Source organism: Drosophila tropicalis, unplaced genomic scaffold (assembly GCF_018151085.1).
Source record: "Drosophila tropicalis isolate 14030-0801.00 unplaced genomic scaffold, ASM1815108v1 contig_878, whole genome shotgun sequence".
Classification (NCBI taxonomy): domain Eukaryota; kingdom Metazoa; phylum Arthropoda; class Insecta; order Diptera; family Drosophilidae; genus Drosophila; species Drosophila tropicalis.
Genome location: NW_027173374.1, coordinates 11,957,477 through 11,970,617, shown reverse-complemented (window position 1 = coordinate 11,970,617; position 13,141 = coordinate 11,957,477). Strand labels below are relative to the sequence as shown.

The window sequence follows — 13,141 nt, the reverse complement described above, 5'->3', positions numbered from 1 at the left end:
CTGCCGCCAGCACATTAGAAGTTGTTTTGTTGCGCAGCGTTAAGAAAATCCTCATATTCACGTTCCAACAAAACGATGTGAATAAAAAAACAACAAAAAAAAAAGCAGCCCAACTAGCAGCCGCATGGACACTGGGCCAAGTTCTATTTTATTGCTCAGCCGGATGAAACAGCTTAGGAGCAAAGGGCTAGTTACCAGATTACAAGCCCTATTCAATAGGAATGGCTATGTTACGCCTCTGCCTCTCCCCCGCCTATTTTCTGATGAAACACAAAACAAATTAATAAACTTAGGGCGTCGCCGGCGCAGCGCAGCTCCAACGTTGGCGTTGGCTGCAGCTTTCTTATTGTTGTTGTTGCGCTGCTCTACACTACCAACAACAAAACAAATAGCAAAATACACACACACACACATACACAAAACACTTCGATTTTTCCCACAAAAAAAACGCCCGCTCAGCTTAGTTTTTCTTAAACTTTTTAATTTCCTTTTTGCTGACGTCACAGTCAAACAATTGTTTGCACTTGCTCTTAATTTGTCACTAATTAACTTAGCTATTGTTTAGTAACAAAATTAGTATTTAGTCTTAAATATTGAGCTCACCTCGTAATCCGACCTTAACGCCATGTTAAACAAAACCTTGTTTTACGATGGCCTGAAATCTGTATTAATACACTTGATGTGCCCGTTCTATACGTCTTTATCTTTTTTTTTTTTTTAATTTAGTATTTCCCAAAAAATTAAATAAATTCTTTGATTCGGTTTAAAAACAAGACTCGCCAGCAAACAAATTTTTAACTCCGCTCTCCACTGAAAATTCCCGACTTAATAAAATTAACAGCATCATTTTTGAGCTCTGTTAAATACACGTTAACACCCTGTTTAAACTCTCTATGTGTGATGGTCACCCTGAAACAAAAAGTGTTCAGTTCAAAATCTTTAATCCAGCCAATCTTTCATATATTGACAATTAATTGCGGTAACATCGCCACAATCTGAGCAATTTTTGATTACAGGACATATGCCGCAGGGCATTTGAATTAATCCAGTCGGTGCCAAGGGAGAGTTAACCGCACGATATACATATGATCCATCCGACTTCATTACACGTTCAGCATTTCCATCATAGACAACCGTTTTGAGTATGGTCTCTAAGTCGTCCTCGTCCAGATTTACTTTACTAACGCCCAGATCTGAGATAAATTTGTGCACTTCATTTACCGTACAGCAGGACATTTCCCTGAGAACCAGAGGTCCCTCCCGTTTCTTTTCTGCGTTTTCCCGTTTCATTTGCAAAAATCGCAAACATTGCTGATTAAGAACATCAACAAATTCTACTTCAAAGTCCTGATCCTGATACCAAGCACCGCCGGTGACTGTACGGTCAGGCTCCAGGTTATAAAGCATGTAGACTTTCTTTTTGCTGGCCTGTTGGTAAATTTTAGATATTTAAACCACAATAAAAAATCGGTAACGTATGTTTTTACTTACATTTACAGACTTTACTGCTTTGATAAGCTTTTTTTGTTTCCAAGTTTTTAAGGATTTTGTTTAACTGGGTCATGTTTAAATTTGACTTCATGCGTATATCACGTATCCAGATCCCTTTGTTGCCGCCCTCTTCCACGATACCGTAGACGACTTTCTCTTCATTGTCCGCATCTTTGGGAAGTGCACTGACCTTCTCCGGATCTTTGGCTCGATAAATAAGTTTCTCACCTTTCTTCAGGATTTCTATGCCTCCCTGTTGTAATAATATGTTTAAACCTTCGACTCGTGTGGCTGCGGGAATATCAGTTAAAGCTTTGGTCAGGTCATCATTGGTGGCCCCGGCAGGAATACCCTTTATGACAGCGAGCACTAGTTGCGCAATATCCGCTGCAGCTGCCATTGCAAATAATCTGTATAAAAATATTCTTTGAAATTAACGGTTCCCAATTAAATATAGTACGCACGCAAATCCGCTGCTCATCTCTAAGTGTTAGAAGAAACTTGCAGACGGCACGTTTTGTTTTGGTAGCTGATACAAGCTTAAATTAAACTACACAGTTGTTGCTCTTACGCACTTAATCAATTAGTATGTCACAAATTCCCAGTTCAGATGAGGAAGATGATTTTAAGGCTGTCAGCTCCGCCAATTACCAGAGAATTCAGGACAAAGTCACAAAGGTAAACCAAAGCGTACAGCAAACAAATTGATTAGGGATGGGGGAGAAAAATACTAAAAGAATAAAAATACTTTTAGAGAGAAGTGTTTGAGAATTAAAGTCGAATGAGATATACTCTTTACTTTTTAGATAAACTATGCGGACGGCATTGCAGATGGACGTGAAGAGGTTTTTCAACTCAGCTTCGATCAGGGTTATGCCGATGGACTTTCTACAGGTTTTGAATTGGCTAAATTCAAATCCTTTTTTGATACCACATCTGGCAATAATGAAAACAATGAAATGGACATATACAAGAAGCTTCAGCTTGGTAAAGCCACTGATCAAAAACATTTTAAATATTTGGAACATCAAAATCAATCCCTGCACGTGGTTTCTGATAAGCAAAAGACCTATCTGGATAATTTATTGGGTCAATTTAGTACAGAGTTGCCCGAAACTAGTAATTTATTTACTTCCAAATGATTTTCTGGCTTTAATCCTGGCTTTAATGCATGTATGTGAGGACACTATTAAAAATTATTGAAATGTTAATCGAACAAAAGCTTATAAATACAATCCTTCGGGCGTGCCCTCCTTCTTGCGGTAGAGTACGCTCTCCTTGGACTTCTTAAAGTCCTCGTTGGTGACTTTCATCCGGCGCTCGCGCAATGCCATGAGACCGGCTTCAGTGCAAATGGCCTTGATGTCGGCACCAGACAGATCATCCTTTGCCATAATAAGTTCGCTTAGATTCACATCCTCGGCCAGGGTCATTCGAGATGTGTGAATAGTGAAAATACGTCGCTTGGTCTTTTCATCGGGCAACGGGAACTCTATTTTTCGATCGATACGGCCAGGTCTGATAAGCGCGGGATCTAGAGTCTCAATGCGATTTGTGGCCATAATAACTTTGACATCGCCACGCGAATCAAAGCCATCCAACTGGTTGAGCAATTCCAACATAGTACGTTGAATTTCGCGCTCGCCACCAGAATTTGAATCGTATCGCTTGGTGCCGACAGCGTCAATCTCATCGATGAACACAATTGACGGAGCATGTTCCTCTGCAACACGGAACAATTCCCTTACTAGCTTTGGCCCATCGCCCAGATACTTTTGGATGAGTTCAGAACCCACCACACGCAGGAAAGTTGCCGAGGTCTGATTGGCCACTGCCTTAGCAAGAAGGGTTTTGCCTGTGCCTGGTGGGCCATAAAGTATAACACCTTTTGGCGGTTTAATACCCATCTCTTCGTAGTATTCAGGATGAGTCAAAGGCAATTCCACAGACTCTTTGATTTCCTGGATCTGGGTATCCAGGCCACCAATATCGGCATAAGTCTCTTGGGGGGCCTTCTCCAGTTTCATCACTGTGACCATGGGATCTGTGTCGTCGCTCAGTACGCCAACAACGGCGTGCACTTTGTGATTCAACAGCACAGAGCAACCAGGCTCCAATTGATCTTTGTCCACAAAGGACAAGATACTCACATAGTGCTCCGAACCCACTGAAGTAGACACAATGGCATGATTGTCATCGATAATCTCCTCTAAATTGCCCACAGACATTGGTGTTCCTCGCAGGTCGTCGACCTTAGAACGCTCCTCTTCGTTCTTTTCGTCTTGTGGCTTTAGTCGCTCCTGGTTGCGTATAAACTCATCCTCCATCATCAGATAATCCTTGATGCGCTCCAGTTTGAGCAGCTTGAGGCGGCAGCGGGTATGCGGCGTCACCAAAGGCAGCTTCATGGCTGCATCGGGACCCTTTGCACGACGCTTCTTTTTGCCCACACGGGTAGGAATTGGTGGCTCGTATTTCTTCTTTTTGTCCTTATCATCCTTTTTGTCCCCAGCTCCCCCCTGAGCCGATTGATTTTGACCCTAAGAACAAACAATAACTTGCTTTTGTATTTAAAGATTCGTAACTCTTAACTGTCAGCTTACCATTTTTTTTATCTAAAATTTAAAGACGGGGTTTACTATTATACAGCACTTATTTGACAACTTTTCGCTCTTATTTTTTCGGCAACAAACAGATTTGGCTAGTCATAACCAGTGTGACCGTGTTTTATTGAGCAATCGATAAGTGTGTGCTCGATATTCGATAATGTGGTGCTCAATATTCGATAGTATACTGATCGATAACGGTGTGCTTGATATTCGATGTCGTGCTCGATTTTCGATAATTGTGTGCTCAATCGAGCTCAATCATTCGACTTTAGTCGTCTTGATAATTTGTGGTCACAAACAGTAAAAATTATTCGTAATATAAATACGAAATTTAGCAACATTAGGCAAAAATAAATTCAAGTGCAACTAAAACATGTCCTTTTCGTTTACGCCCACAACTAATGCGGGCTTGACTGCAGCAGCGCCGGGTGCTGCGACGGCAGCCTTCGGTTTTGGCGCGAGAACTGCAGCAGCCACTGCGCCTGTCAACGCTCCGCCGGCTTTTGGTGCAAATAGTTTTGGTTTGGGTGGTGGAAGTGCCGCTCCAGTTAGTGCAGTTCCTACTCTCGCTTTTGGAGCACAAGCAGCCGCGGCCACTGCAGCACCTACTTTTGGAGCTGCTCCAGCCGCAACCATCGCTCCCACATTTGGCGTTCCCACAACAGCTGCCCCAGCTTTTGGAGCCCCAGTGGGTGCAGTGGCGCCCACTTTCAGCTTTGGCACGGCAGCGGCGACGTCTGCACCAACAACAGCTCCTCCAGCATTTGGTCTAACATCAGCAGCTCCAACAGCAACAGGTAGCCTAGGAATGCCGGCGACATTAGGCACTAGCTTGGGAACTTTCGGCTTTAATAAGCCAGCAGTCAGTCAGCCTGCTGCAGGCGCTAGTTTAAACTTTAACACGACAACAACAACGGCTACAGCACAACCATTTAATACGGGCTTGCGATTGGGAACGACAAACCCAACTGGGATAGGTGGCTTGGGAGTTGGCATCGGCGGGGGAGGAGGAATCTTTGGCTCAAAACCAGCACAACCGGCTGCAGCTCCATCAACATTTGTGGGCTTGGGCGGCATTGATGTGAGTGCTACGCAACCGAAATTGGGAGACAATAAACAAGACGGGATTAAGGTAAGTCACAGGCCTCTATTAAACAATTAGATTAGCTCATTTCGATGCTTGCAGATAAAAGAAACCCAAGTGCCCGATGAAATAGTTAAAACTGTAGATGCCCTGAAAACTTTTATTAAACAGCAAAAGACAATCTCCTCCGACATTGGACGTACCTCCACATCGAAATTCACGAATGTCAGCCACGAAATAATGAATCTAAAGTGGGCCCTTCAAAATATGGCAAATTCCGTGGATGCGAATAATCAGCAAATTAAATTACTACGTCACGAAACAGCCAAAGCCATACAGTCGCTAGAAATGGCCCAACGCACTCAGGACACGCCAGCTGGACTTCAATTTGAGAATAGTGCTCCATTTCAATATTTCCAGTGTTTGGTGGCCAAATACGAACAGGATTTAATATCGTTCCGGCAAGAAATCAATTTAACCGAACGCCACATGAACGCTTTGACCAACCCGCAAAGTATTTCACCAGAGGATCTAAAACGTGGCTTCCGTCAACTGAATGAGTCCTTTATCTCACTGGCTGGTCGCCTGCACGAGGTGCACCAACGAGTTGAGGAGCAAAAGGAGCATTATTTAAATTTACGCCGATACCGTTTACGTGACGCCACAAATGTGTTTGAGAAGATTGAGAATCCGCCACCGCAACCACATCAGTTGGTGGAACCGCAAAGCATTACCACCGGCCCGACGCCATTCTCTAATATTTCAGCTACTAGCACACTAAATAAATCCTACGCAGCCATGGTAGATGCCTCCTCCAGCAATGCGGCGCCCAAGTGAGGGAAGCTTTTGGCTGTAAACGCACAGATTTTTGAAAATAAAATTGTTGAAGTAATGATTAGATAGCCTAAGGAAAATTCAATTTTTAGCCATGTGGATTAAGAAGAAGCGTTCATCGTAAAATGTCTAAATTATCTATAATTAATATTTATTCATTCATCATCTTTCATCATTTGTTCAATAAGTCGTTTGCGCTCCTCAGCCTGTCGCAATTTCCGCATGACCAAATTCTCGTAATCCCTGGCCGAAGCCGAGACGTTGTGTTTCTGCTCCTCCACTGTATCAGATGAAGGTGGTTTTACCCACTCAAAGTGCAGCGGATTTGCAGGATCACCCTTTTCATAGGCCAACACCATATCACAGGCCTCGCGTGTCTTTAGCTCCACCATGGCACGTCCAGGTTTTTTGCTATTTACTACTAAGCCCACAACTTCACCATATTTTTTGAGATACTTTAGCAATTGCTCCTGAGTGTAGTCCGTCGCCTGATTGCTTTTCCATTTAATTTTAATGCGATGCTGTGTCGAGTCAAATGCTGGACTTGAAGGTACTAATTGAGGTTCCACATAGTTGCGTTTTAGTTGTTCTCTCATAGCCTGTTGCTCTTCTTCGAGTAGCCGTGATCCTTCTGTTCTTAGGCGTAGAATTTGTTCCTGCAATACTTCCTCATCCGATTTCTTGTTGGTATATAAATTAACGCCAGCCGCCCTCTCGCGTTCCTCCAAGTCGGCTTTTAATTTCTGTCTCTTGCTATCCAATTGCTTAGTCCTCAATTCGGCGGCCTTTTTGGCCTTGAGAACTTTATCATATGCTGCGCGGGCACTGATATCGGTAAGAATTTCCAAAGCCTTGGAGAGCTCGTGGAAACGTTCGACCGCTTTGATGTCATCGGGGTTCTTGTCCGGATGACAACTCAGAGCCTGTTTGCGATAAGCCTTACGTATCTCACTGACATCCGCTTCCAGGGAGATTCCCAGCAAGTCATAGAGATTCACATCGAACAGGGGGTTCTTTTTGTTAGACATGACGGTTAAAAATTAGAAACAAACGTTTAGCGAACTGTTTACATGCATTTTTAAGAAACAAGCCCCAAATTCGCTGTGCTTTTTCGAACGAATTCGCCGCATTACGATTAACGATGAGTTGGCAGCTCTAGTTATTGTCTGTCGATCAGCTGTTTTATTTACCAAGTTGACAACCCTTTGACTCGCAACGTGCATGTTAAAGCGGCAGCGTAATTACTATTATATTTAGTTAATATTAGTTAGTTGGGTGTACATTATTTATTATGCCATGAGCATCTATCACGACGAGGTTGAAATTGAGGATTTCGAATACGACGAGGAGGAGGAGATGTATTACTATCCCTGTCCATGCGGCGATCGATTTCAAATCTCCAAGGTAACGCTAGACCACCAAATCGTTAAAATTAAATACCCACTTGAAGTCAATGCACATTTTGCAGGAGGAGCTTATTGAGGGTGAAGAAGTGGCCACCTGTCCTAGTTGTTCGCTAATTATTAAAGTCATCTACGATCCAGAAATGTTTAAGGCCGAAGAGGATGAGTCAGCGGCCTTAAATGAGAAACTCAGCGAATTAAAATTGGAGAAGAATTAAATATATAAGCATAAAAAGTTGGTGTAATTATAAATAGTTTTATTTAATATAGTTTCCCATTTAATTGTAAATAATACGTTGACTAGTAAACAATGCTACATCATTACAATGTGTTTAGCATATAAATTAGTTAAAACAAATACACATACATAGGGGAGTTCTGAATTAATATTGCACTTCAGCAAAATTGGGTCAAAATTCGAAAATAACTAAACGAAATTAAAAGTGAACAAACAAAAAGGGGATATATTGTAGTAATATATATTGGAAATGTATCGAATCAAACTTCCCGCTTTTTTTTAGGAATTCTAAGAGTTTGACCTAAATGATAATATTTACGAATTTAAGATGGAATTGTTATTTTTAAAGAGAGCGATCTCGTTCAGCAAAGACAGACGAAGGGATTGTGTATAGAAGCAGCAAATGCCGACAGATATTTCGAGGACTACTGTTCCAGCCAGGAGCCAGTGACAGCATTTGGAGATTTAAGCTAAAATTAAACGGAAATCAATAATCTAATTAGTATCTAGCGTTCAAAACAATTATCTTTCAAATCTGACGAACTATTACTTTCGATATGGTTGAATTTTTTAAGAAGTCCATGTAAATGTATCTGTATTTTTTATGACTTCAAAATCACTTACCTTGATATTAAATTGTTTTAATGAGCTTTCCAGTGCCATGGCATTACCCGAAAAATAAGCAGCAATTGCATTGTGCAGTAAAATCAGTTGCTTATGCATCACTTTGATCTGTAAAAATGATAATTGCATTAGCAGAAGTGTTATTCAAATTGGATTATTAATAATCTTACGCGATTCTCATCAAGAAATTGCATTTTAACAGCCACATCAGCCCGTAACTTCTCATATTGTTCCTTATGCTGGGCATAACTTCGCTGGGATTCCTCTAGAGCAGTAGCGGTACCAGCAGCTGTTTGTGTCACCTCCGGCTTGGTATTCTCCAAATCCATGCGGTAGGCATCAAATTCAATTCTATTTGAAAGGGTACAACAAATGTATAAGTGTAAAATGATTATAAAATTTTAATCCCATTATGGATCACCCACCTTGCTGTTTCATATTGTCGTATCGTAAGCAATGTATCGTCTATAGTTTTATTGCACAGTGTATTCACCGATGACATGAAGAAATTAAGTGCATTTAGCAACAATTCACCATTTTTGGTTAAATTTCGTTGTGTCTCCGAATTGCAAGTGAATTCTTTTTGGAGTTCAGGGTTCTTTTGAGCTAAATCCGCAAATGAATCGGCCAGAGCATGCTGAGTAACAACCACATGATGGAAATGTGAGCTAAACGCTCGTGTCAGGCGTAAAATGGATAAATATTTTCGCTGCGTTTCCCGTAATTGTTCAATTTGAGCCTCTAATTCAGAGTCCACTGTGCGCTGCGATTTACCCAGTTTCTCCAGCATTAGTTGACGAGTGCATTTGTAGGTGGATATGCTCCAATTCTTGAGACTATCAATTTTGGAAGCACTTGTACGTATTAGGCTGCCGCTGCCATCGGCCGAGGTTAGAACACCGTTGCCAGGAGTGCTGGGACTAGTCATAGGAGACATCGGAGTAGTGGGTGCTATAGCAAATAGACAGAAGGTTTAAGTCGCTAATTTAGTTTAAAATACCGCTTCTAATTACCCGAGTGATTCCTTAACGGCAAACTATTAGGTGGTCCAATACCTCCACCAGCGGCTGCGCTACCAATGCTATGGCTACTACTACTAATCCCCATATTCATTCCAATGCCGCCTCCTTCTGTGCCGGTGTGCACTGCCCCGCAGGTGTCGTTCATGGATGGCGTGTCTTTTAGCATTTCGTGTATGCTACGCTCGCGCTCAGCCATTTTATCAATTTATTACTCAGCGCAAGAAAAATCGTTCGACGGCGGCGGTGGAGCAGGGGAAGGTGATGATTTTGGGACAAGAACCGAATTTATTCAACTCGCCGCTAATATTATACTTCTAGATAATGCAATACCAATAAGAATTCATGAGGCTCGATTAACTACACCAATATCGCTTAATTTTTTCTTAATCGAATTGTTTAATTTTTTTGTACTCGGTATTATAAGTGTTGATAAACGCACTTTCGCCGTTTTCGCTAAAAACCGATTATATTTTAAAAAGTTGATAACTATTTTATCGAAGAATAGGGGTATCTATCCGGATACATCGCAAAAATGTTTATTGGGCTATCTCGTGTTGGTAAAACGTTGTCGTATAATATTCGGATCACTTGAAATGTTCGCTGGGCTGCAATTAATAAAATTGTTTCTTTTGTGGTTTTTGTTTGCCTTTATATATAGAATATAGAAATATTAACAATACATTGAGTTCGGTGGATTCGTTCAATCAATTATAACGACTTTGCCGTTTCTCCCACATCCAGAGTGTGTGGATAGTTTTTAATCGTTGTTTTTTATACTGTTTATTGTTTGTGTACAAATCTCTGGACCTCAAGTAATGGCATTGTGATTTAAATACTATGTCAGTAAAAAAATAGCCAGCGATAGTAAAATTTCACATAAATATTGTTTGCGAAATTCGAAGCGAAGATCCAAGGTGTCCTTCGACACTCATGTATGTATAGTTTAATAGTACAGTGCCCTGAAAAAGTTTCTGCCCAACAAATTTTTCCTTTTAATCGCAAGTACTTATTGTGTTTTCCGTTTAAATTTAAATTTACCAACTCTATTATTTATCCCGCTAATGTGTCATTAATAAATAAAATAATAAAGTGAAAGGTTTATCACAAAGATAAAAATAACTTTAATCTATAGTAGTCCATTTGTCAAGTTAAATTTCTTTAGTGATTTGTAAAATAAAATAAAATAAATAATTTCAAGTTTTTTTTGCAGAATGTACAATTTTTATTTTTTGTTTGTTTCAGATATTATGTCTAGGCGGACACCGAATCAGGGTTTATCGTTGCGACGCTTTCTACTGCAGACGGTTCGCTTAGCTGAAAGTAACCGTAATCAAATATTAAACGATGTGGAATGTGGACAAATAGCAGAAGAATCTCCGGATACGGTAATAAGAATGGAATACTTATAATATTAATAAAAAGTGTCTTAGTAACTGAGTTACGCTTCTTGATCATTTTGATTAAATAGACCTATAGATAACAAAGAGCGAGAACAACACAATTAGTAGTACTTCAAATCATGCTTATCGAAAAGTTTAATTTGTTAATTTTGTTAGATAATTAATATATGATCAATCTGAAACGTACACTTTACAAGCAACGAAATCTAGAAAGAATTTGGACTTTAACATAATAATTTCAAAATCAATTTTTAACTTATGAATTACAGGTAAAGAACGAATCCCATTTTATAAATATTGATTTGTCGTCTGATCCACCAGGCGACGGAGAATCGTCTGACAATCAGGGAATATGCAACATTTGTTTTATAAAAGAATTTTCTGATGTCCCATTTTTTACGCTGGAACTTTGTGGCCACAAGTTTTGTACAAGTTGTTTAATTAAGTATCTGAAAAATGAAATAAGTGAATCCCGCACAGATATAGGTAATGAAAACATTTTTTTCTCCTATTTTTTTAAGAAAAGATATTCTAATTTTATTATAATTTGTTTTTCTTTTTTAAATTTAAATTTAGCTTGTCCTCAATGCTCAATTGGAATTCATCCGAACAACGTGGAACAATTACTGCAAGACCACAATGACATAAAAAACAAGTATCACGATTTCACAATAAGAAGATATCTAATTACTGATCCTGACTGTCGATGGTGCCCTGCTCCAGATTGCAAGTGAGTTTCTTTACTTGTCATAAGCTCAACTTCTTTAATTCCAAAAACTTATACTTTCAGCTATGCCGTGATTGCAACGGGATGCGCATCCTGCCCAGAGATCAAATGTGAGCGGCCGAACTGTGGTACGCGTTTTTGCTATCATTGCAAGGCTGTTTGGCACCCTGATCAAACGTGTGATGCCGCCCGAAGTTCTCGTCAAAAAAATGCTCTTACCTCTTCCGGTACGTTTGCATTAGAGATGACTGATGAAATAAAGCCATGTCCTAGATGTCAAGTTTTAATTGTTAAAATGAACGATGGTTCATGCAATCATATGGCGTGTTCTTTATGTGGCTCAGAGTTTTGTTGGCTATGTATGAAGGAAGTTAGCGACCTACATTATTTGAGGTGAGTTAAATGCACAATTTATTTGATAAATAATAAAAAACTTTTATTTTTAATATCTATTCCGTTTAGTCCGTCTGGGTGTACTTTTTGGGGTAAAAAGCCATGGTCTAGAAAGAAGAAAATTGTATGGCAAATCGGAACCCTTATAGGAGCGCCAGTTGGTATTGCACTTTTGGCTGGAATTGCTGTGCCATCGATCGTTATTGGTATATTTTTTAGATCAAATTTCTGTCTTCAGACCACTTATTGCTATAAATTTAATATTTTAGGTGTTCCGGTATGGGCGGGAAGAAAATTATTAAACAAATACAAAGCGACACAAAGAAAAAAGCGTAACATATCCGTTGCAATTGGCGTAACGGCATCGGTATGTGTATATATACGATAGTATGGTCGATCAACTATGAACAATGTTTATTCGTGTTCCTAATAATTTCAGATATTAGTCGCACCAATTTTAGCTGGTCTCGCTATTGCTGTTGGGGTACCAATACTTTTATTTTACGTATATGGTATAGTGCCAGTATCACTTATTAGGGCCGGATGTGGAAATTCTAAAAACGATGATCTAAAATTTGATGAAAAAATGTCAAATAGCTATGCAGCCCATTACAATGTCGATAATAAAAGCATTAACAACGAGGATTTTAGCACGACTGAACAAACTAAAAATCCTGATGGTAGCAGCATATGTGAGGAAAGCAGTAATAGTGCCTCATGTGATGTGAAAGTCGAAGATTCTTGCTTAAATCACGATTCAATTACGAAATGCACTGAAACTCTTGGAGTCTCTGAATGTGTTCCATCGAATAGCTCGTCCGCTATTGATAATAGCAAAGCAATTAAAAATAATAATACAACATCCAGCATTATATTAGCTGGATCCGTAACAAACTATAAAGGTGTAAGTATAATTAAACTTGTTTGTTTTGTTATTACTTTACCAACTACTTATCGAATACCTTTTTTCAGTAACCCATGACAAGGCTTAGTCATATTTGCATGATACTACTTGAAATTTAATTAGAAATTTCTTCAGTCCTCCGAAATCAATCGTCGATGTGCTATTCACACTTGTAGATTTTTTGATTGTTTTCATCTCTGCACAAATCTTCCAATACACTAACTATATAGTGCCAATAAAAAATAATATAATAAATATTATAAGTGTCGAGCTTTTGTTAATAATTTTTCAACATTTTTAAATGTAAAATTGTTAGTTTAATCGCAATCAAAATATACAAATAAAACCAAAAAGATGGATTTCCTCTTAAGCTCTGGTACTGAATAAAAATTTTAAAGTGTGTATCCTGGAT

The 13,141-nt window shown here is 39.5% G+C and overlaps 9 protein-coding genes across 13 annotated transcripts in view; 4 read left to right on the top strand and 5 right to left on the bottom strand.

Annotated features, from left to right (window-relative positions):
• The window catches only part of Atpalpha (sodium/potassium-transporting ATPase subunit alpha), a 29,503-nt gene extending 28,720 nt beyond the window's left edge, over positions 1-783 (bottom strand). For 2 of the 5 annotated variants that reach the window (XM_068301487.1, XM_068301488.1), the window contains exon 1: positions 604-781. In XM_068301487.1, the coding sequence (XP_068157588.1) occupies positions 604-627 (24 nt within the window). In that variant the 5' untranslated portion in view covers positions 628-781. Of the gene's footprint in view, positions 1-603 lie in introns of all 5 variants that reach the window. The other 3 variants (XM_068301490.1, XM_068301489.1, XM_068301494.1) reach the window with 3 other exon arrangements.
• A 141-nt stretch (positions 784-924) lies between these two features.
• Polr3F (RNA polymerase III subunit F) lies at positions 925-2,150 on the bottom strand. The gene is given in 4 exon segments (XM_068301496.1): positions 925-1,428; positions 1,492-1,524; positions 1,526-1,901; positions 1,956-2,150. Coding segments are annotated over 4 exon segments (915 nt in total). The 5' UTR covers positions 1,973-2,150; the 3' UTR covers positions 925-939.
• Positions 1,969-2,702, top strand: LOC137585647 (uncharacterized). The gene is made up of 2 exons (XM_068301497.1): positions 1,969-2,169; positions 2,298-2,702. Exons 1-2 carry the CDS (start codon positions 2,080-2,082, stop codon positions 2,631-2,633), a joined length of 426 nt encoding a protein of 141 aa, XP_068157598.1. The 5' UTR covers positions 1,969-2,079; the 3' UTR covers positions 2,634-2,702.
• Positions 2,539-4,252, bottom strand: Rpt2 (26S proteasome regulatory subunit Rpt2). Its single transcript, XM_068301495.1, has 2 exons — positions 4,095-4,252; positions 2,539-4,031 (listed from the first exon to the last, which is right to left on the bottom strand). Exons 1-2 carry the CDS (start codon positions 4,095-4,097, stop codon positions 2,715-2,717), a joined length of 1,320 nt encoding a protein of 439 aa, XP_068157596.1. The 5' UTR covers positions 4,098-4,252; the 3' UTR covers positions 2,539-2,714.
• Positions 4,253-4,362: 110 nt separating this feature from the next.
• Nup58 (nuclear pore complex protein Nup58) lies at positions 4,363-6,082 on the top strand. The gene is made up of 2 exons (XM_068300773.1): positions 4,363-5,232; positions 5,287-6,082. The coding sequence occupies exons 1-2, from the start codon at positions 4,474-4,476 to the stop codon at positions 6,019-6,021; spliced, it is 1,494 nt and encodes a 497-aa protein (XP_068156874.1). The 5' UTR covers positions 4,363-4,473; the 3' UTR covers positions 6,022-6,082.
• A 57-nt stretch (positions 6,083-6,139) lies between these two features.
• Positions 6,140-7,104, bottom strand: LOC137585120 (dnaJ homolog subfamily C member 17). Its single transcript, XM_068300774.1, has one exon. It carries the CDS (start codon positions 7,044-7,046, stop codon positions 6,174-6,176), a length of 873 nt encoding a protein of 290 aa, XP_068156875.1. The 5' UTR covers positions 7,047-7,104; the 3' UTR covers positions 6,140-6,173.
• Positions 7,105-7,204: 100 nt separating this feature from the next.
• On the top strand, positions 7,205-7,748 carry Dph3 (Diphthamide biosynthesis 3). The gene is made up of 2 exons (XM_068299850.1): positions 7,205-7,422; positions 7,487-7,748. The coding sequence occupies exons 1-2, from the start codon at positions 7,315-7,317 to the stop codon at positions 7,637-7,639; spliced, it is 261 nt and encodes an 86-aa protein (XP_068155951.1). The 5' UTR covers positions 7,205-7,314; the 3' UTR covers positions 7,640-7,748.
• On the bottom strand, positions 7,658-9,751 carry Arfip (ADP ribosylation factor interacting protein arfaptin). Its single transcript, XM_068299849.1, has 5 exons — positions 9,297-9,751; positions 8,709-9,234; positions 8,454-8,634; positions 8,284-8,391; positions 7,658-8,129 (listed from the first exon to the last, which is right to left on the bottom strand). The coding sequence occupies exons 1-5, from the start codon at positions 9,499-9,501 to the stop codon at positions 8,085-8,087; spliced, it is 1,065 nt and encodes a 354-aa protein (XP_068155950.1). The 5' UTR covers positions 9,502-9,751; the 3' UTR covers positions 7,658-8,084.
• A 174-nt stretch (positions 9,752-9,925) lies between these two features.
• On the top strand, positions 9,926-13,119 carry LOC137584301 (E3 ubiquitin-protein ligase RNF19A-like). The gene is made up of 9 exons (XM_068299634.1): positions 9,926-10,237; positions 10,548-10,690; positions 10,975-11,191; positions 11,282-11,435; positions 11,496-11,825; positions 11,895-12,031; positions 12,095-12,192; positions 12,265-12,729; positions 12,798-13,119. The coding sequence occupies exons 2-9, from the start codon at positions 10,553-10,555 to the stop codon at positions 12,798-12,800; spliced, it is 1,542 nt and encodes a 513-aa protein (XP_068155735.1). The 5' UTR covers positions 9,926-10,237; positions 10,548-10,552; the 3' UTR covers positions 12,801-13,119.
• Positions 13,120-13,141: the final 22 nt, after the last annotated feature.